The sequence below is a fragment of the Carya illinoinensis genome, chromosome 1 (genome assembly GCF_018687715.1).
Source record: "Carya illinoinensis cultivar Pawnee chromosome 1, C.illinoinensisPawnee_v1, whole genome shotgun sequence".
Taxonomy (NCBI): Eukaryota; Viridiplantae; Streptophyta; class Magnoliopsida; order Fagales; family Juglandaceae; genus Carya; species Carya illinoinensis.
This window is the reverse complement of record NC_056752.1, coordinates 19912161-19934575: the sequence shown is the minus strand read 5'-3', so window position 1 is coordinate 19934575 and position 22415 is coordinate 19912161. Positions and strand designations below refer to the sequence as shown.

General features: G+C 35.9%; 2 protein-coding genes across 5 annotated transcripts; one reads left to right on the top strand and one right to left on the bottom strand.

Annotated features, from left to right (window-relative positions):
• LOC122312903 (KH domain-containing protein HEN4) lies at nt 1-12394 on the bottom strand. 4 transcript variants are annotated; one of them, XM_043127590.1, is made up of 8 exons: nt 11645-12393; nt 5579-6013; nt 4590-4841; nt 1316-1490; nt 1101-1216; nt 920-993; nt 444-558; nt 1-344 (listed from the first exon to the last, which is right to left on the bottom strand). In XM_043127590.1, exons 1-8 carry the CDS (start codon nt 12263-12265, stop codon nt 201-203), a joined length of 1932 nt encoding a protein of 643 aa, XP_042983524.1. In that variant the 5' UTR covers nt 12266-12393; the 3' UTR covers nt 1-200. The 4 variants fall into 4 exon arrangements, with proteins under 4 accessions (XP_042983524.1, XP_042983510.1, XP_042983516.1 ...); XM_043127576.1 differs by having other exon boundaries at nt 1101-1490; nt 11645-12391; XM_043127582.1 differs by having other exon boundaries at nt 444-555; nt 1101-1490; nt 11645-12388.
• An 8624-nt stretch (nt 12395-21018) lies between these two features.
• Nucleotides 21019-21813, top strand: LOC122317463 (zinc finger BED domain-containing protein RICESLEEPER 2-like). The gene has a single exon (XM_043134603.1). The coding sequence runs from the start codon at nt 21019-21021 to the stop codon at nt 21811-21813; it is 795 nt and encodes a 264-aa protein (XP_042990537.1).
• The last annotated feature ends 602 nt before the right edge of the window (nt 21814-22415 follow it).

Here is a 22415-nt window from a genome sequence, read left to right as displayed (position 1 = left end):
TGCTCTTTTAAAAGTTCTATTCAATTTATAAATAATTCAATGTATGATAAGTTAATTTAATATATATTTTTTTAATAATTGTAGTTATACCTGAGCGTTTACGGCTTATTTAATATAATATTTACAGTTATTGCAGGGAAGAGAAGAGGAGGAATAGCATGTACAGATTTCCAATAACTGCCAGTTATCAGCAGGTGTCGTCATGGTTGTGTCTGTCCACAAAAAATGAAAGCTTGAATAAGGCTCTGAGCAGCATGCGTTTGTTTTGGTGTCCCAGATACTATAACTACACCTTCTGTAGCCCCAGGTTTTAGGTCATGAATCAATACCTTTGCACCTGAGGACTGAGATGAAATTGCCAGTGTCAATAAACGTATCAAAATCTAACTAGAACTATCAGAAAAATTATTATTAAACTAAATGCAGAGCTATTAAGGACCCACCTGCTGGATCTGGGTCAGGTGACTGTTGTTCTCTCCACGAACGTGGCCCAAACATGTTTCAGGAATTGTGATCTCAATATTTGTGCTGGTTGGAATAGGAGCTTGACTTCCGCTGCTTAAAATATTGTTTTCAAACAAAAATTAGTGTACATTTTCAGCTCGAATAATGAAATCTCTTCTCTGTAACTTCTGTTTTTATGTTATCTCAACCTACATGAAACTTCTTATACAAGTAAACTGCATAAAACTACATGCTCCTCTTTCCCACAAATCGAAAGTGCTTGTTAGCCTTATTCAATCGTAATTACTTCCTCATATGAAAAAGAATGCAAAGAAAGGTGGAACAGAATAGCAATCTTATCAGCGTTAGATCATGCCATGGCAGGTTGACTCCAATTGATGAACCTAGGCATTTAGTCGTGAAAGTAGAGGTGAAAATGTAAAATGGCAGAAGAAGTGTGTGAAAAAAGGGGTACCTTCTATGAGGCCCATTTTTTGAAGCCAAGCCGAAAACATCAGAAGTTCCCCTATGATTCCCACTGCTAATCGTCTGAAAGGGACAAAGTCATTAGAAAAACAAAAAATGAGGAAGAATAAATTATCTCAGATCAGCCATAAGGTTGAAGCATTAAACTTTTGAAAGAACAAGCAACCAACCTGAGGATTCCAGGGTCTTGGAGAAGAAGATGGTCTGTCAAAAGTAGAACAATGTCCCGGTCTCTCACTCCCACAAGGATAGGGAACTCGGTCCCCATTAGACGGACCACTGCGATCTGTACCATGTGAAAATGAAGATGGGTAATCAGGGGGCTGGGAAGGAATGGCAGACCTGTCATGTCCATGAGAATGTCCCACTGGAGAAGGATAATTACGTGGGGAAGCTGGGTTATGTCTTGGCCTGAAAAAAGGAGGCATCTCTGGAAAACGAGGCAAGTAAGGCGGGGCACCAAAATTTGGAGAAAGCGGATTCATTGGTAATATGGTTTCACGAAGCCTGCTTGTTATGTGAAACAAAGCATCTTGTACGGATTGAAAGCTTCCAATAACCTGCCAAAAAGCATGGAGCCTATTTTGTCTTTGAGAGAGATAATCTGACATTCAATTCGAAGTTTAAATAATAAATATGGTAAATAGGAAGACATAAGTCTTTCCACCCAATTGATTCATTCTTTTAAGAAAACTCACACACATGAACCATAATGATTCTTGACATTATTTATGAGATTAAAGTAGGGGTGTACAGAAAACCGCCAAACCAACCTCCACCAACTGAAACCGACCACTAGAAGCCGGAACCGGCCGCCACCAAAGAAGAACCGGTCAGCCGGCGGTAGAAAATTATGAAAACCGACTTCGGTCGGCTCAGTCCAGGTTCGACCCTGTGGAAAACCACCGAACCGACCGAAGATATAATTCTATTTTTGTTTTTAATAAACCATACTCAAAACGATGCCATTCCACATAAGTTTAAGTGGAACAGCGTCGTTTTACTGCTATAAAGTATACGAAACATAATTGAAACGACGTCATTTTATTTAAAACGTTGTCTTCTTCCCAAATCCCAAACCTTCTTCTCCGATCTCCTCTGCAACTCTCTCTCTCAGAGAACAACCTTGCATCTACATGACCGAACGCCAAACCGAACGCCGACCGAGAGCCACCAGAGAACTACCGTAGTCGAGATGGACGGTTTTCCTCCTCCCCAACAGACGGTTTCAGTTGGTTGCTCCTCCATTTTTTTAGACATCGGGCGGCATCAGTTTTGCCCAAAAACCGCACCGACTATGTCGGTTTTCACCCCTAGATTAAAGGATGCACATGGCTTCCAATCATCTCATCTGGCATAACTTAAAGAAGTGTGATACGTGGCTGAAGATTTATTCAAAGAATATGGCACTCACAACAATATGAGAAATTATCATTCCCATATTTACTAGTGTCTTTTGGCATGATAATAAAGAAGAGATTGTGTGAGGACAAGTTTGGTAAGGATTTTGCAATGGATATCCAGACAAAAATGTTTCTTTCTTATCTAGGAAACTCTGGGAAATAATATTGCACCGAATGTGCAAAAAGAAAACAGAGGTTAGCAAGAAATTGGTCCATCACAAAGTTACACGGAGAAGACACACACAAAAAAAAAAAAAAAAAAAAGCATCATAAGAGCCAAAGGAACAGGCAGTGGCAAATTGATTGTTTACCAAGCATAAAAACACAACTGGTTGCAATAAAATGTGAGATGGGGAGGGATAAATGATGAGTTTAAATTCCACTTAGTGAAATGGGCCACAATTTGTTTTCCCATCAAAGGAAGTTTGGGAATTCAGAAGTTTAAATCTTTTTTTTTTTTTTTTGATAGGTAAAGCGGAAATCTTTTAACAAAGCTTTGCTTGGCAAATTGTTATGGAGATATCACCATGAACGGGAGGCCTTGTGGCAAACCATCATTGCTTTGAAGCACGGGGAATCATGGAGAGGATGGTGTTCTAATGAGGTGAGTGGGCCTCATGGAGTGTGGCTATGGAAACATATAAGAAGAGGGTGGGACACATATGCAGCACATACTCGCTTCAATGTTGGAAACGGATTGAAGGTAAAATTTTGGCATGATATATGGTGCAGCGATCAGGCACTCAAGGAAGTTTTTCACAAGTTTATGGCTTAGTAAGAAGGAAAGAAGCATTGATTGCAGATTTATTTATCATCTCCAATGGCCTTACCCAAAGGAATGTTACTTTCCTTAGAGATGCACAAGACTAGGAAATTGATGAATTTTTGGCATTCTTTGACCTTGTGTACTCCACTCGTTTGTCGGGGGGAGATGAAGACAAGATCTATTGTTGCCCCCCTCTAAGAAGGGAATATTCATGGCCTGCTCTTTCTACCAAACCATGACCATGCACAACACAAATCCGTTCCCATGGAAGAGCATCTGGAAGACAAAGGCACCTCTAAAGGCAGTATTTTTTTTTTTTTTGTAGGGACGGCTTCTTTGGGAAAGATTCTCACTATTGACAACTTGAGCAAACGTTGTATTATAGTTATGGACTGCTGCTATATGTGCAAGAAAAGCAGAGAATCCGTTGATCACCTACTACTACATTGTCGGATTGCCATGACTTTGTGGAATGAAGTCATTTGCTGGATTGGGGTTAGCTTGGGAGATGCCAAAAAGAGTATGTAACCTTCTAGCTTCTTGGAGAGGTATTCGGGGCAACTCTCAAATTGCATCCATATGGAGGATGATACCTATATGTCTATGGTGGTGCATTTGGAGGGAGCGGAATGCAAGAAGCTTTGAAGACCAAGAGTGATCGATGGATGAGCTTAGAAATTTTGTTTTTTCAATACTTTATTCCGTTGGTTGATTGTAATTGATGTCCATGGCATGACATTTCATGAATTCCTTGTATCTCTAAATTAGCATGCATAGGCATTGCTCTTGTATATGTCCCGTATACTTGGGTTTATGCCTACTTTTTTGACCAATAAAAATTTGTTTACCGATAAAAAAAAATAAAAATAAAAATAAAATAAAATAAAAAATAAAAGAAAGTAAGATGGTATAAACAGCTCAAACTGCACCAAACCAAAGTTTTTTCCAGCCAAACCAAATTTCTAATCAGTATCAAATTGGTAGACTTAAATTTTGCTATCATCTTTAACAAGAACAGGCGGGCAATGTTTAAATACAGGCTGGATGATTTTTAACTCACCTAAAAGTCAACCAAACAACCGGCTCAAAAATCAAGCAGCTACTAGCTTTAGGCCGTTCTTTTTATAAGCTTTGGGCTCTTTATCAAAGTACATGTGAAGAGCATTGAGAAAATCATAATATGTCTATCCATCATTTGCCAGCTTATTGAGTCTTTAGAATGGGAACATATTGCAACTCATATGTTCTATAATAAATGGCATACAGGCAACACAATTTTTTTTTTTTTTTTGGCAACTAGTCACCATTAACAAAGTTTGTGAAAAAGGTCACGGATCTTTAATTTTGGTTCCAATGCTCCCACCTTGTTCAAAAGAGATCCTAGAGCAGATATTTCAGGATGAATAAGCATGACATTTATGACTCAATGAATGAAAGAACGAATAGCTTGCACATGCTCTAGTATACTCATGCTGGAAAGAATATATTACCTGTACAACTTCATCATTTGGATAACCACACTTTGGAACCTGTTCTTTTGGAAAAATGCGTATACTAGCACCAGTAGCTCTTCTCATTTCAGTGATAATGAAACCGCCTTTCCCCAGTAAACAACCTATCTGCTGCGAATGTACAAGAAGCCTAGCAACAACAGCAGCACCAGGTTCCAACCCAATTTGTGCAATTCTACAATGCACTTGAATAACAGCTTCCTGTGCTGGAGAATGTTTCTGCTCAGAATTCTGCAAGTGAAAAAATATAATTTGAGAAAACAAAAGAATTCAATCCCCATAAAATTCTATAAAGAAAATTCTACATCATCACTTCAAATGTCAATGATGAATATTCTAGGGTCATTATTTTTCTTAGTTTTGTAAATACAACAAGCAAAGATGCCACTCAGTCCAAGGACCATTGGCGTCGGCTAACACAGTTGTCTGGATCTAAATTTTACTCCCATTTGAGAGCCAGAAAAGAAGTTAGTGGGTCATTAAAGCCAACTAGTTAAGATAGTAGTTGTTATCATTTGAACTTTATTCACGGGATCTAGGTGGTCAAATTGATCATACATCCCATACCACTTAAATAGTTCCACAACCAGCCACAATGAAAAGGGCATATATCTCTGCTTAGGCTTCTTATATCTGCCCCAACAAGCATTATTGCACCTAATAGGTACCACTACCATTTTGTTTAGACAAATGTTTCTCCAAATTCCATAAAGTTTTCAAAGAACTTTTATTGAGAAATAGATTTAATGGCCAATGACCCTGATCTAACTTTGTACAAAGTAGTGTGCTTTGCTAGAGAGGGTCTACTGTTCGCACGGAACATATGACATTATGAAGATGTGATAAACCCAGATTTATTGGATGAGTAATCTAAACCAGAGAACTCCCACATCATATTCAAAAAAACTATATATCTCTCCAAAAAATAGTAAAAGAATTACAATTCAAAGTCGTTTGAGTTCTCATGCCTCTCGTGCTGATATCACAACAACCCGTTCATCCGAATCACAAGCAGCATCAGCGATCTTGATAGACGCACCAGTTTCACTTTGCAAAGCCCTTATTATACAGCCACCTTTCCCAATTAGACTACCAACTTTCTCAAGTTGGCATAACAATTTAAATATCACCTCTTCTTCAAGAAACATTCTGTTACCAGCACCAGTATTTTCAGGTCCTGAAAATGAATAATAACCCCTCAAATGATAATCTCCAGCATGAAGGCTAGATGAAAAACCCCGGTGAGGAAAAGGGTCAACATGTGGTAGCAGGGAAGTTCCGTATAGCACGCCCAATGAAGGTTTAGTAGAACCAGAGTTGGTTGTGTCAACCCTAGGGTTATCCTGAAGACAGCTAGAAACAGACAGGAGTGCTTTCTTTACGGCTGAGAAGTTCCCTGTTAACTGCATATCATCATAATAAAACATTGGAAGTGCAACATACACAAAAAAAACGAGAAAACACAAAAGATATTTTTTTGTATAAGTACAGAGAACACAAAAGATTAACACAGTTAAAAGAAAAAACAATTTGAGTATTATTGCAAGATATATTGCATTTTAAAGAAGAATCACATAAGTCAATCAACATCAGTGATAAAGGTTCGATGGTGTATGAAGGCAAGGCTACAAACTCTATTGGTGGCTTTCTCAATTAAAAAGGGCACCTTATTCTATTAATTTAAAAAAAAAAAGGGGGCACCTTATTTAGTACACTCGGATTGAAAAATGAAAATTATATCTGTTTCCTTTCCTTCTTTGAAAGCGACAAAAAACTGTGAAGGGAATAAGTTACATATATAAGAAAATAATAAGGTCTTGCCCACACTCGTATTAATAGCACTTGGTAAGCAAATCTCAAAAACATTAAATTAACTACAGCAATCCATACTGAACTATCTAATTCTTCACCTTGCATATTCTATTTTATATATAAGTAAGAAATATTTATTAAAAAGTGCAAAGGGCACAACCCACATACTAGGGAAGTATAACCTATCTATAAGGAAAAACAATACAAGACAATCACGCAAATTTAGTCCATTAAAATCAATGAAAGCAGCCCAACGTAAAAATAAAAAAAGAAAACAATTTGTGCTCCTCCAGCGTCCACCTGCAGTTCTGAAAGATTCTATCCTTCCTTCCACTCCAAATGCACCAACTCAGGCAAGTAGAAACCATCTTCCACAATACTTTGATTTGCAGACTGCCATCTAATCCTCTCCACAAATAAAAAAGAGCCACAATTCTTTTGGGCATGACCCAAGGCAATCCAACCCAATTGAAGAAGTCGCTCGATAGTGCACTCACAATCTCACAATGAAGCAAAAGATGATCCACATACTCCCACTCCTCTCACACATGCAACACGAATCAAACACGACAATGTGCCTCTTTCTTAAATTATCTACAATGAGGATCATCATTAGACGGCTATCCAATAAAAGGGTGCAACTCCATCAAATACTCTTCCAAGGAAATGAATTATTATCATGAAGAACAAAAATATTATAAAGGAAACAAGCACTGAACATCCGTATTTTGGACAGGGTTCAAACAATCTCTTCGTCCCTCGTCTAAATCTAGTGTAATACAAATCATTAAAAAATTAAATAAAGCACCCACCTCCCAATATTGAGCCACTCCGATAAAGGTAATTAGCAAAAACACTAAAAACATCCAAATTGTCTGCCCCTAAAGCATGACACAAGAAACACTGTACACATCCAAAAAACTCCCTTGAGAGCCATATTATCGCACCACCACACCCAAATCTAATCATGGATTCCTCTCCCACCTGAAATCTAATATAATAGAATACTTCCTCCAACCTTTATATTCTTTAATAATCCACCCCTGTGAAACTCTTGGAACATTATTAGAACACCCCCCATCCTACAAATATACATATTTGGAATTTATTAATAGCTTGCAACTCATCCATAAAAGACTACCTATTCAACATTGCTGTAAATTGGTTTGTTCCATTGTGTTAGATCCCCTTTTACGGCCTTAAGTTTGGGCCAATATGTAACTTGCAGGTCCTTGCAATTGGAAATATGACAACCTGTGACAACCCGGTCTAAGCTAGGTCCTTTTATTTTTCATTTTCTACTTTAATCTAGATGGACTTTAGCCCAATGGTTTGAGAAGGCTTAAGAGTTTGAGAACTGACTTAGACTATGTTTTGTGTTGGTGCAATAGGTGCCCAAGCCCAAGGATAGGCCCAACACCTAGATAATTTTCAGCCCCATAGGGTTTTGGAAGCCCAAACTAGGGTTTGGGAATGGGTGAGAGGCGCACTTTGGTTAGAAGACCCTTGAGTTTCCCTAAGATGTAATCATTTGATCCATCACCATAGGGATGGGAGATTCAGTTCACAAGGAGGGTGTGCCACTTGGCAAACATGCAAGAAGACTTCTCGAAGAAGATACATGAAGAAGGAAGGACTTAGGGTTCGGTTTACTAGAGTCACACCCAACCCCATGGAAGCCAACTTTCACCTAGCCACTTGTCACACATGCATAGGGTTTTAAAGTTTCTAGAATGAGTAATGATGAAGAAGATGAAGAGGGGGATCGGTTTGGGGAAGAGCTACACGCCACTCATGAAAGCTTCTAGAAGAATCTTTGATGAAAGAGAACAAGAAGGATTTTAGGTATGGCAAGAGCCACATAACCACTTCATGCCAATGGCAACCATGCATTGCTTTTCCTTAAGTTCCTTATGTATGGTTTGTCTGGGGTTTTCTTCTCAAGGGACCCAAATCATCAATGGCATAATGGAAAAAGGGAAGTGGTCTTTGTAAGGGCAAGAGATGTTCGGCCCTTACTATCGTGTAAAGTTCTACTTAGTCATTTTTGTAAGAAGCATAATCTAGAGTGCCATTCATTTTTGGCCATTAGGGTTTTGTTGAGTGAAACCACACTTGTCTTACACACAAACTTGTGTTCCTCAAACCGTGTGTATATGAGTTATACAAGTCACAAGAAGAGCATTTAGCCAATTAGGGTTAAGAACATAAACCCTAGTACACGACACACATGTTTGGATTGATGTTTGTTATCCAGAATCTAATAGTTTGAAAACATACACTTTTAGCTTACTTATTGGAAAATCTTTGGGAAATTTGTAAGTTAGCCTCTAACCTACTCTTGGATAATGTATTATGTTTACATGTAAACTCTGCATTTTAGTTGCTCAAATTGGAATATTGAATTGCTACTTGTTACATGCCATGATTGATGCATATCCTATATGATCATGCTATGTTCAAATGTTGCTTGTTAAATAGTTGGTTCAAGTGACACACTTGGAGTTTTGAAAAATGGTATATGCTTTGTTGAACTCTCACATATGGTACACAAGTATATGTTTCATGTTCTAATTCTTTCAAGCCATGCATGTGATGCACTCTTTGTAAATGAAATAAGTATATGGCATTGTTGCATGAAAGTTACATGGTCACGTGTCACATGTTTTCCGGTTGTGCATTAAAAAAAATTATTTTGTCACGACCCAAATGCTAGGATGAGGAAATATCCTTGTGGAACTCCTCTGTCTACTCTGGAGTGTTTAAATTAAAGTGCTTAACCCTTGAGTTGATGAAGTACAGTCAAGGACGTCAAATGGATTCTTTTTAAAGGATTTCGGAGCAAAATAGCCGCACCTAATGTTAGTGGATGCAACACATTGTAAAGCAAGGTGAAAGCAAATTACGAACTACCATATCATATGGACTCAGATGTACTCATACCCAGTCAAGAGGGCCAACAATTTGATGCGGTAACAAGCAGGGAACCCACAATTCCTATGGGTAGTCATGAAGTGTTCACCCACATTGTTATATGGAATAAGTTTGTTAAGTGGTTATAAGAAATGAAAAGATGATATTTTGTTACATGTTTACTTTGTTACATTGACACGTGGTTAGAAGGTCAATGATTTTCGAAAAAGTTTGCATATGGGACAAAAATACGTTTTGGTCAAAGTATATGTTCATGCTCATGCATTCATACTCATGGTTAACCTTATGCATGTTTCTGTTATCTCTGTGTATGTTTTTGGTTAACTTTCTAAGATTTCTTAAAATTTCACCGTGACAGTTTCCACTACCATTCCTACCCGGAATGGTAGAAGTTGTGACAAACTTGGTAGAAAGTGATGAGGAAGCGCAAGTGAGAGGAACCCTCGAAAACCGAGGAAGCCCCATGGAGCCCTAAGCATTCTACGAAACCAACGCTAGTGGAACGGCTCAAGTCCGCTGAGAATTTCATAAGTGAAGTACTAATGCTTTTGAGGACCTGTAGACGATTTGAAAAAGGAAAAGGGCAAACAGGACATTTTTCAATGGAAAAGGGCAAACAGGAAATTTTTCAATTTATGTTAAGGAATAATATAATTCTTCATTTTATACTTGGATTTTGAAATCACAAGGGTTGTGGTTTAAAACCCTCATTTTTTATTTGGGAGATCTGTGAACGAGTATTTTGAGATATATAGATGTTTTATTTGGTACCATATTAAATTACCCAAACTTTATTTAGAAATGAACATTTTTCGCTGCGATTATTGCATACTACTACAAACATACTAGGTGCATTGCATGTTAACTATCATGAACAATGGGTGTGTAACCTTGAGTTACATGTCCCGACGCTTTAGTCTTCATCCAATCCCAAGCAAGGTTTGAGGCGTCACACAACCAATTTCTAATATTGTCAATTAAACCTTCCGTTCTAAGCCAAATTCTCAAACTCGAAATATCTTCCACCATCATGAATGTCGCCAAAACCCAAAAGATGGGAGAAATGATCCTAGAAATGAGCCTCCCAATCTAGGGAGACTAGAAATCTATTGATTCTCAACCAAGATCCCCAATCCCAATTGCTAGACCATGTAAGAGCTCCACCAGCTAAGAGAATAGCCAAAAGTCCTCGCACAAAAATAAAATCAAAGAAAGCCTCATGACAAGACACATATGAGCAACACCCGATCTCTCACTATGGAAACGCATAAGTTACTCACAGTACATTCCACCAACTACCCAAACCAACCAACTCCTCCCATTGTAATATTCTTTTGTGATTACAATTAGACCACCCGTGAACTCTAGCAAACACCAATAAAAACCATCTTCACCATACATAAAAGAATAAGCCATTGTATATTCCCACACATACTCCACTTTATACACCACCATAAGATCCATATATGTAACATTGTACCAGAAGCCCCTCTAAAGGCTAAGTTACGCCAATCAATTTGTTGACAGCCACAAAACCTTTGAACACACCTTCTAGAAACAACATCCAACTTAGTCTCTTGCAAGCAAATAATATCTACATTCTACTATCAAAAAAGAAGAAGAAGAAGAAGAAGGAAAAAAAAAAAAAAAATTCAAACACCCTTATCAATATCCTTCAAATCAGAACCCTAATATCTCATGAATGGCCTGCTTCAGCAGTCATGAGCAAAGCCAGAAGTTGCGCTTCAAATCCCTCACATTTTTTTATAAGTAAAACATAATAATAATTGATCAGTCCCTCACATAAAGACCAATTTCAATTGCATATTTTTTATCAAAATCTTCTTGTTGATCTTTTCTATTTTTTTTTTTATAAGTAAAATCTTCTTGTTGATCAGAACTGCAACTGATGCGCTGATCATTGAACTGGTGCCCTCGAACTCCAGCCTTTTTTATAAGGGGGACGAAATGCCATTCACTACAAAGAGCATTGGCTTCAATAAAGTATTCAAGATGCAGTAACTGTGATTGTAGAGTAAATACATGTACACGGACAACCAATCTTATATTGTTAATACTAGAAGTCGTGCTATGCCAGACGCTGAGGCTAGTCTACTTATATTGTAGTAAAAAACCAGCATTGCAAAGAAAACCTTTCCAGTATTTAAAATAATAGGCAGATGCAAATTGCATTACTCAAAAATAAACCACATAGTAGCAGGCGCGCAAGTTTTATCTTTTGATAAGTATAGAAGGCGCAAGAGTTAAGCAATTAACATTGACGTTACCAGAATCAACTCGTCACCCGCGGACGCACAGGGCGGAAGATGATCCTTGGATAAAACCCTAACTTGGGCCCCACTCTCGTGTCGTATCTTCTCCACAATCTTACCTCCCCTACCTAGCACGCAACCTACCTGACTACTCGCCACCAGCAACCTACAACTAAATACTTCACGACTATTCAATCCATCCCACTCCCGATCATTCTCCTTCAATTTCTCCTTTTCATCACCAGACACCCTCACCATCCTGTCGAAAATTCTCAGCAGCGCCTGCTGAGCTGGTGAGCAACCCTCGTTGTCCTCCTCATCCTCCTTGTTCTCCTCCTCCTCCTCGCAAGTGGCGGTGCTAACCCTATCTTTGTGATTGTTGGAGTTGGAGATTATGTGGATGACGCACTCGTCTTCGACGGAAGAGCTGGAAAATGAGTTGATGTGGATCTTGGTGCCGGTGAGGGTTTGGAGGTGGCGGATGAGACTGGTGAGAGATGCGGCTTTGGTTGTAGGGCAGAGGACGCGGAAGAGACTGGTTTCACTTGGTACGTGGCGGCGCTTGGCGGCGGGCTCCATGGTGAGGCTGGTGGTGGGGTCCGACGAACTCTTGGGAATGACGGGGGAAGCGTCCATTTGAGCGAGTGAGTGACAACTGCCGTTAAGAGGAACGTATGCGTCATTCCAGAGAGACTCCCAAGTACACACTACCCTGCCCTAGAAAATACACGTGGAGGAGTCAATGCATGTCTTTTTCCGAAGAGGGTCAAGCACTATTCAATACCTAGATTTCGATTTTTAATCTGGGGAAATCACTGTAAAGTCACGAGTGTGATATTCAGCTCCCCTTCGTATTTTTATTTTTACTCTTTTAAGCAAATAATTATTTGCACCCAAAATTAATTAGTTAAGGATCAAACTTGTCGACATCCAAAAAGTGAAAGAATACATAGGGTTGATCACCTTGAAGATAAGTTTGGAACTTAAAATATTTTTTTAATATTTATCTAACTTAATTTATTATATATTTAATCCTTTTTTTAATATTTTTTTAAATGATTATCTAGCTTTATTTTCACAGTAAGTTGTTGTGAATCAGCCTTCTTAATTATATTGAAAAAAAAAATAGAGTAAGTGAAACTTTTATTTATTCTGTTTATTTATTAATTAATTTTCAATACTGAAGATACATATGTGAATAATGTTATGGACAAAAATATATTAAAGTTACATCAGTTTAAGAATTTGTTGATGTTCCTGCAGCTATAGAATCATGATTGAGACTTGCATAACGTTTCTCCCTTTCTGCAAAATCATACTCAACTATTTATTTCTGCATCCAAATAGATGATTACTTAAATTTTATTCGGATCACGTTTACTTGACCAAGCTTGTTCTTTTTCTTTTCTTTTCTTTTTTAATAAAAAAAGTCTTACTAATGTCACTTGATGGGCATATTTCCTGGGTGCTTTGGTATTTGAGATTACTGCTATTTACTTCAGAACCAACACCTTGGTATGACTTAACTGGGCATTAGATAAGCAGCCTAGTGTGCAAGTAACAGAAGTGCGTGAACGTAGAGATTGCAGGCTTATAATGTTTTGGCAAGAGCCCAGAATAAAGAACATTGTTGGGTTGGAGCCCAGTAATCCCCCTACCATCAGTTTTGGGATTTTCCCAAATTTCTTTTGCATGACAAATCTGGGTTGATTCTATTTTATTTTAACGTATGTGCTTGAAAGGGACAATTGCCCTTTTGTTAAGGGGTGAAGATCAATTAGTTTAATTAAGTAATTATATATTTAATATATTAACTAATCTTGATCTTGCTGATCATAGTAATATATATTACCTAATAATCTTGTATGTTTTAAAGGATAGCTTGAGATCTCCTTTAGTGTTTTGTTTATTATATGGCAAATCTCTTTATACCCTCAGATTTGTAGCAGCAGTTGTGTTCCTCGTGATTGTGCACAATCATAGAATTTGCACAAGGATTGTGATGAACATATATATATAGGATTGATGGTCTCCTTGCAAAGTGAAATTCTTGGCCTTTTACAGTACCATAGCATTAATAATGTAAAATAAATGAAAAAACTAGAATTCACGTTCAAAAGTGTGTAAACTTCTTGTGGAAAGTTACTTTTGCTATTATATATATATAATGTATATAATGTCTCTTCTTTGATTTTTGTTTTGCAGTCTGATAGATTGTCATATGTTATTGCTCGTGGTCCTCTTTACTGGATTCAAGCATATTTTAAGCATTACTTAGTTTGGCTAGTTGTATTCTGAAAGTGCTTTTCCAAATTTATTTTGTTATTTTGTTTGTTAATCAAGTGGGTGCTTGTAATTTTTGTAGCATTACATCATTTCTATGGTAAAATATGATCAATTTATAGTCATAATCACATAATCAGAGTGGCTACAATCTGACACTGGTTAAATAAAAAAAAATCGGGTTCAACCTGGAATCCGGGTTTTTCAAAACTTGAATACATCCGGGTTCCAGACCGGGTCTGACCCGGCTTAACCAGGGCCGAAACTCGGCCCGGGTGTACCCGAGTTCCCGAGTTAGAACCCGGATGAACAATCCTAAATAATGGTATCTTTATTGAATATCAACAAATTCAGGTCTGGTTTGAGTACATAAATTTTAAAATTTTAATTTTTTTTTAATTATTACTTCATTATTATAATTTTTTCAAAATTTTTAACAAAATACAAAAATAATTCAATTTTTTCGAATTTCAAAACAAAAATTATATTATAACTCTCTTTTAACTTTATAATTTTTTTATTAAACTTTTTCTCTCTCTTTTTCTAAAATCCTATAAAAATCTTAATTCAAATTATTTTACCTATTCACAAATTATCTCACTATTATTTATAGATTTCTTATATCATCTCATCTCATCTGTATAATCAAATAAGACATCAGCCATTACAATATTTCTCACTCAAAATAGAACTCAATATTTGTATAGGTCCATCCTCTATCCACACCTTTTCTTCTAAAAAAAAAATAAGAGCTAATTTAGCAACTATATGAGCTATGTTGTTAGCTTCTTTATAAGTAAAATTTACATTGTAATTTGAATTACCAAATAGCAATTTTCTTGTATCCTTAACCAGGTTCCCATAATCTACCCAAATCTCATCTTTGCTATTAGTAGCCTTGACTACCATATGAGAATCACCCTCGAGGATCACACTTGACAGCCCCAATTGTAGGCATAGAACCATTGCTGTTGTCAAAGCAAAAGCCTCGGCTATAACATGCTTCATGATAAAATCAATGTTTGAACACAAGTAGGCTAAAATGTCCCCTCCTAGATCTATGATTATAACACCTATCCCCACTTTCTTAGCCTAGGCATCTAGCGCATCATCCCAGTTTGCTTTCCATTTAATCAAGCGTCTATTAGTATTTCTTGAAGGGCTTTTTTGTTGCTGGTTCTGTGCTGCAATGAAGTCATCCATTCCTTGTTTTGCAACTATTAACACTCTCCTCAAGTTCTCAAACTTCTGGTCAAAGATTAGGGAGTTTCTTCTTAACCAAATCCTTCTCATCATGATTGCCCCCAACTCTACCTCATCTACCTTCAAACACAAATTCGGCTTTTTCCATAATTCCAGAAAATCAAACTCTAAACTAGACTATTTATGGACTAGGCTATCATGCTCTACCCAAACATCAGAAGTTGCTAGACAGCACCAAAGTTCATGTATAGTAGTTTCAATCTCTCTTTCACATTCTGGGCACAAGTTGCCATCAATAATGTTCTTCTTGAAGAGATTAAATATGGCTGAAAGTAAGATGTGACCAACCTTCCAAATGAACTGCTTCACCATACCTTTTACATTCATCTTCCATATTGAATTCCATCCAGCTTTTGTATCAGCCACATTTGACGATTCTCCTTTTCCCAATCTTATTATTTAAGTGGTATACGCTTTTAACAAAGAAAAAAAAATCCATTGTTTGAGTGACCCCATATTATTTTGACCTTAGCACCCAACCTACTCAGAGGTATACTAAAAATGGATTTAGCCTCATCTTTATTAAAAAGGTCATCAATCAATCATTTCTTCCAAGGACTAGTACTTAATTGAACAAGTTGTGCACATTTGAGTCTTCATGCAGAATTTTGACAAGAGATTGCACTTTATGAGTATCAGAAGTTGGCAACCATTTATCCTTCCAAAATTTGATATTTCTTCCATTCCCTACCCTCCACATCGGTCCCTCCTTAACCAGATCAAAGGGAAGACCACAAACTCCTCAAATTAGAGATGAGCCATATCCCAGCTTTGCCTCTAACAACCTCACATGCTTAAAGTATTTTTCCTTCAATATTTTTGCAACCATTGAGAAAAGATGATTCAGTATTCTCCAACACTGCTTTGCAAGCATGACTTTGTTGAAACTTCCAAGGTCTCTAAATCCTAAGCCTCGTTTCTTCTTTGAGTCTTCTATCTTAAACCAAATCCTCCACTGTACTCTCTTCTCATTGTGCATATATCCCCACCAGAATCTTGATATAATAGAAGAGATTTCTTTGCAAAGCCTTCTAGGTAACCGGAAACCACTCATAAAGAAGGTTAGTATTGCCTGTATGATAGCTTTTAGTAGTATTACCTTCCCAACCTACGAAAGGAAGTTATTCTTCCAACTGTTAACTTTAAGCCATACCCTCTCTTTCAGGTTTCTAAAGATGTTATATTTTGATCTACCCACCACGTATGGTAATCCAAGATACCTCTCATAGCTACCACATATTGACACTTTTGCTTCTTGCTGAATCTATGTTCTAACTGACATAACAGTATTAAAGCTGAAAATTGTAGTTTTCTATTTGTTCAAACTTTGCCCTGAGGCTTTCTCATATGTGCTCAAGAGCCTTTGAATCTTCACCCATTCTATAAGCTTTGCTCTTCCAAAGATGACAAAGTCATTAGTAAAGAGTAAATGATTTACCCTTGTTCCTCCTCCTGAAACTACTACCTCCTTGTGTCTCCCCTTCTTTCAAATGAAGTAATTAAGAACTAAGCCATTCAACACATAGAATGAATAGGTATGGGGAGATAGGGTGTCCCTATCTAGTCCCTATCTAATCCCTCTAGTAGGCTTTATAACATTTCCAGGCTGCCCATTAACAAGCACAGAGTATGTTATTGAGGTAACACACTCCATAATAAGATCCATCTTTCACCAAAGTTGAGCTTCCTCATCACAACCTTTAAGTAACTCCACTAAATCTTGTCGTATGCTTTTGAAATATCCAACTTAAATGCCATACTTCCAATCTTCCCTTTTTTTTCTGGTTCTCATGGTATGCAATGTTTCATATGCTACCATGACATTATCCGTGATAAGCTTCCCAGAGTGAAGGCACTTTGGTTGCTAGAAATAATGATGGGGAGCACAATTTTCAACCTATTAGCTAAAACTTTTTTAAACAAGTTTATATATGACATTACATAGGCTAATAGGTCAAAATTCATAAGTTATAGAATGATTTTCAACCTTAGGTATTAAATCAATATGAGTGAAATTAATACAACAATTCAACCACCCCCACCCCATTTGAAAAACTAAGGATAGCTTTACATACCTCCTCTCCCACTAAAGCCGAGTAGATTTGGTAGAAACAAGTCCCATAACCATCAAACCTTGAGGATTTTAGAAGAGCGATTTGCTTTAAGGCTTCCTGAGTTCCTCTACCTTAGCCATACAAACTTCTTATGCAAATCAGCATTCAAAGCACTGGTGACTTTTGGCTAAATGGATCTTAAACACTCTTCTATTACCTCCATGGAAGGATTTGAAGAACTAAATATGCTTTGGAAATACTTGAAAAGACCTCAATTTCTTTAAGGCTCTGATATAAATTTGCCCTGTGAATCTTTGATTCCTTAATCCAATTCGTCCTCCTTCTTTGATTGACACATGCATGAAAATACTTGGTATTCTCGTCACCAAGCTAGTACCAAGTTCTCTTAGTCCTCTATTTCCACTTCATATCTTCATTCTCAAGGAGCAATCCCAATTCTTCTCGATGAGTTTTAATAGTAGTATAATTCTGTTGGCCTTCAATCTCTTGCTTTTGCTTCAATCTCTTAGTTTTTTTTTATTATATCTTTCTCAATCTCCTTATCTCTCTGAGAGCTCCATCTAATTAGGTCTCCTCTACAATACTTTAATTTTTTTTGCACCTCTTTTATTGGATTTTATTCTACTATGTTTCTAGCCCATGCTTCTTCTATAATTGTCCCCGATTCTTCCTCTAGCACCCATTTTGCTTCGAATCTGAATAGTCTCTTTCTGTTCCTTCTAACATGGTCCTCCTTATAAACCATTAGCAGAATAGGCTTATGGTCAAATTTTCTAGTGTTCAATACTTCCACCTCTCTTTCTTTGAATATCCCTACCCATTGAGTGTTAGCAACAACCTTATCTAACCTTTCTTTTGTAAAGTTATCATCTTGTTTGTTGTTTCTTGTGTATTTCACCCCCTCCAACCCAAGTCATAATTATTGTTTATTTCCAAAACGTGTCTAAAATCTTCCATCAAACTTTCATATCTTGGTCTGCCCCCCATCTTCTCCTTTTGAGAGAGACAATCTCATTAAAGTCACCAATCATACACCAGACTTGATTTGTGGTTGGTTTTAACATAGACAATAGGTTCCAAGTTTGTTTTCTTCTACTAGTCTCAGGGTGGCCATAGAAACCTATTGCTATTAATAACCATGTAATCCTCCTCCCTTCATGTACAATACTAGAATTAGGACTGTAAATGAACTAGTCTGTTCGAAAGATCGCTCGATACTCGCTCGATTAAACTAGAATCGAACTTGACTCGTGAAAAAAAAAAACTTGTTCGTTAAAGCAGATACTTACTCAATTTGTAAATGACACATACTCGATTAAACTTGACTCGACTCGGTTAACGCTCGTTAAGGCTCGCTCGTTTATGCTTGACTCGACTCGTTTGCTCGACTTGATTAAAGGTCGTTCATATATATGTTTATGTGTGTGTGTGTATATATATATCTATCAACTTTTATACTTAAATATATAATATATAGCCTAATTACTTATACCTATTCACCTATGCATATATATTGAATATACTATATATATTATTTAGTTTATCACTTAAAGACTTATTAAGTCATTAAATTATAATTTATACAATAGTTGATCAGTATGACTTAATAATTTCATATATGATATGTTACTATATACTATTATGTAAGGTATGTAATGTGAGACACATACCATGATGCTAATATATACGTATATGTATATATATATATATATATGAAACTAGTTAACATTTATTCATAATAACTATAAATTATATGTTTACATAAATTAAAAATTAGTTATATGTTATAATTGTTTCTTGTATAAAATGTTTATGACATAGTTTATAGCCCATAGTTAAATATTATTAATTCTATCTAGGATATATTTAATAAGTCTAGTTATATAAGTATTTTTCTTAAATTATTAACTCATTATATATTTAAAAAAGTATATTATTTATTATATTTTTATAATATACTTTCCTTTATCCTTAATTGTTATAAAAAGCAACTGAAATGTTGCCTAACTTGCCTTGAAAGTTTTGTCTTTTAGACATTATACAGTGTTTTGTCTTTTATAAATAAGATTTCTTTTTAGTGCTTTTTGGTATATGATTGCAGTTTTGAAGCATCTGAGTTCATTTTTTTTTATATTAAGATACGTACACTCATTGCTTTTGCGAGAATCGAGTATATATAATTTTTAAATTACCTTTTAAACTTCTCAACTTTCTGATAATCTTTATTTTATTGAATTTAGTTTAACAAGTTAGAGCAGAGACCCTTCAAACGATGACGGTAAAGTTCTCTTTTCCATCTCTTCTTTGCACACTGCTCATAGTCACTAACAAAGAGTTCACTGTAAGTTTCCCATTTCAGAGTACCAAAAGCTCCGATCTTCTTGCTTTCGGTAAAAGTAATATCTTCTTGCTTTCGGTAAAAGTAATCATTTTTCCTGTTCTACATATAAAAAAGAGGTAACTTTTTAAGTTTGTAATTTATCTCTTGTGTTCCATTTCAGTCTTTGAGTCTCATTCTCTTGGCTCCACAGAGTTTGGACCACAAGACAGAGATTCCCTTTTATCTCATCACTATAGGTACGTATTTATATATTTTATGAATTTGTGTTATTGTTTATAATTTTATAAATTTTCAAAGCAACTTTAATACATATATTTGTTGAGGAGTTGGTTTGATTATTGGTTTGCCTTTTGCAATGCTAATATAATTCATGACACACGTATATAATTAGTTATGTTATTGTTATGTTTACTTATTTTTTTTGTATACAATTTTCTTTTTTATTTTTAATAAAACTTATTATGAAATCTGAATCTCCCATTAGATCCAATAAAATATTTATTTAGGTTTTGTAAATTGTATAAAAGATAATAGCTTTTTAGAGTAGTTTACACATACATGCGGGTAGTATCTAAACAACCATGCACTTAATTCTTTTGAAGGAAATAAGAATAAAATAGATTAAATGTTATATAATATTCGTAATTATTTTTATAATGTGTTCATTTTCTACACTTTTATAACTTCTTAATTAAAAATAAATGAGTTTTTATACTTATAAATATTTTGTTTGCACTGTTATGTTTTAGAACAAATTCTATTGCCATGGAGGATCCAAGTCAATATGTAGAAAATGAAAATGAGTCAGTTGATATGAATTTGTTTGAAAGCCGTACACTCTCTAACCGTGAAGATGGTGACCCCCAAAATATTAAGGATACTACCTCTACAGCGGGTGCAACTAGTGTGACTTCTAAGGATCCCCTTGACCACGCATATAAAAAAAAGATAAAGAAAAAGACTTCAGTTGTTTGGAAAGACTTCTCAATAATAGAGTTACCTAGTGGTGAGAAGAAGTCACAGTGCAAGTGGTGTAAGGCATTACTCACCATATCGAGATCAAGTTCTACTACTACTATGCATAGGCACAGAGATACATGTCTTGCATGTGTTGTATCTAACAAGAAGTAAAAAATTCTGAGTATTGAATCTGAGGAGAATGATGATGTCGTCACTATTGAAAGCTTTACGTACGATCATAAAAAGGTACGTGAACTTCTTTCTCATATGATTCTTTACCATGAGTACCCTTTTAATATGGTGGAGCATGTACTATTCAACAAGTTTATGAAGGCAAATACACCCCATTGGCAAAAAATATATCGTGCAACTGCTAAAAAGGATTGTATAGACACATATCAGATTGAAAGAGAAAATTGAAAACATTATTATTAAGTGTTGTTGATAAGGTTAACATCACTACTGATATGTGGACTTCTGGCCAAAAGGTTTCATATATGGTGGTGACTTGTCACTTTGTGGATCCAGATTGGCTTCTTCAAAAACGAGTCTTGAACTTTTGTAATGTACCACCTCCGCATAGTGGTTTTATTATTGCTGATACTTTGCAAAAGTGTTTTGTTGATTGGGGCATTGAAAATAAAGAATTTACGGTGACAGTCGATAATGCCAAAGCTAATTATGTTGCCATTAGAATTTTCAAAGATATTTTTCGATTGAGAAAGCTCTTAACTATTGGGGGTAAATTATTTCATGTGCGATGTTGTGCCCATGTAACAAATTTGTTGATGCAAGACGGACTTGGCCAAATTGGAAATATTATTGATTGTGTTAGAGAAGGAATCAAGCATTTGGTAGCATCCGAGGGAAGGTTGAAACAATTTAGTGAAATTATGAAACAATTGCAATTACCTTCTAAAAAACTGATATTAGATGTTCCCACTCGATGGAATAGTACTTACTTGATATTGGTGACTGCTATGGAATTCAAGGAAGTGTTCTCTAGATTTCAAGATAGGGATCAAAATTTTCAATGGGTGCCTACTATTGAAGATTGGATGAAAGTTAAAAATATTTGTGATATTCTGGAAGTTTTCAATGAAGTGACCAACATTGTATCTGGAAGCGTCTATCCAACTTCTAATTTGTTTCTTCCTGAGGTATGGAGGATGAAAGAAGTATTGACTGCAAAGAGTGTTGATAGAAATGAATATATTCAAGCAATGGCAAAAAAGATGAATGAGAAATTTGAGAAATATTAGGGTGAATGCAATTTGTTAATGGCAATAGCTGTGGTATTGGATCCAAGATACAAAATGGTGTTGATAAAGTTCTATTTTCCTTTAATTTATCCCGAATTTGAAGCTTCTCAGAATATTGATCTTGTTTTTAAAGTTTTGCATGAGTTATATGATGAGTATGTCCAAGTTCATAATTCAATAGCTATGGGGCAAACTATGCAGAAAAATATTAATGTAAGTTCTTCGAGCAGCTCTACCAATATTTTTGCACGAACTATGCCAAGTGGGCAGTCAATGTTCCAATCTTTTCGTTAGAAGTGTTGACACTTGATTGAGCTGAAATATTGCATATTTTAGCTATTTAAAACCAATGTATTTTAAATTCATCATGACATTATTATTGGTTTTAAATGGAAAAATGGTTAAAATGAATAAATCAAAGTTGTGATTTTAATTGATTAAAAACATGAATTTCTGCTTGAATTCTACCAACTATTGATTACTGTGCATTCTAGTCTATAATTTTTCTTGCTTTCCATTATCATTTGCGTTTGTACCATTGTTCTTCTTGTTCTTCATGTTCATAAAGTTTCTTGAGCTATCTTTCCATCTTTTGGGTCCAA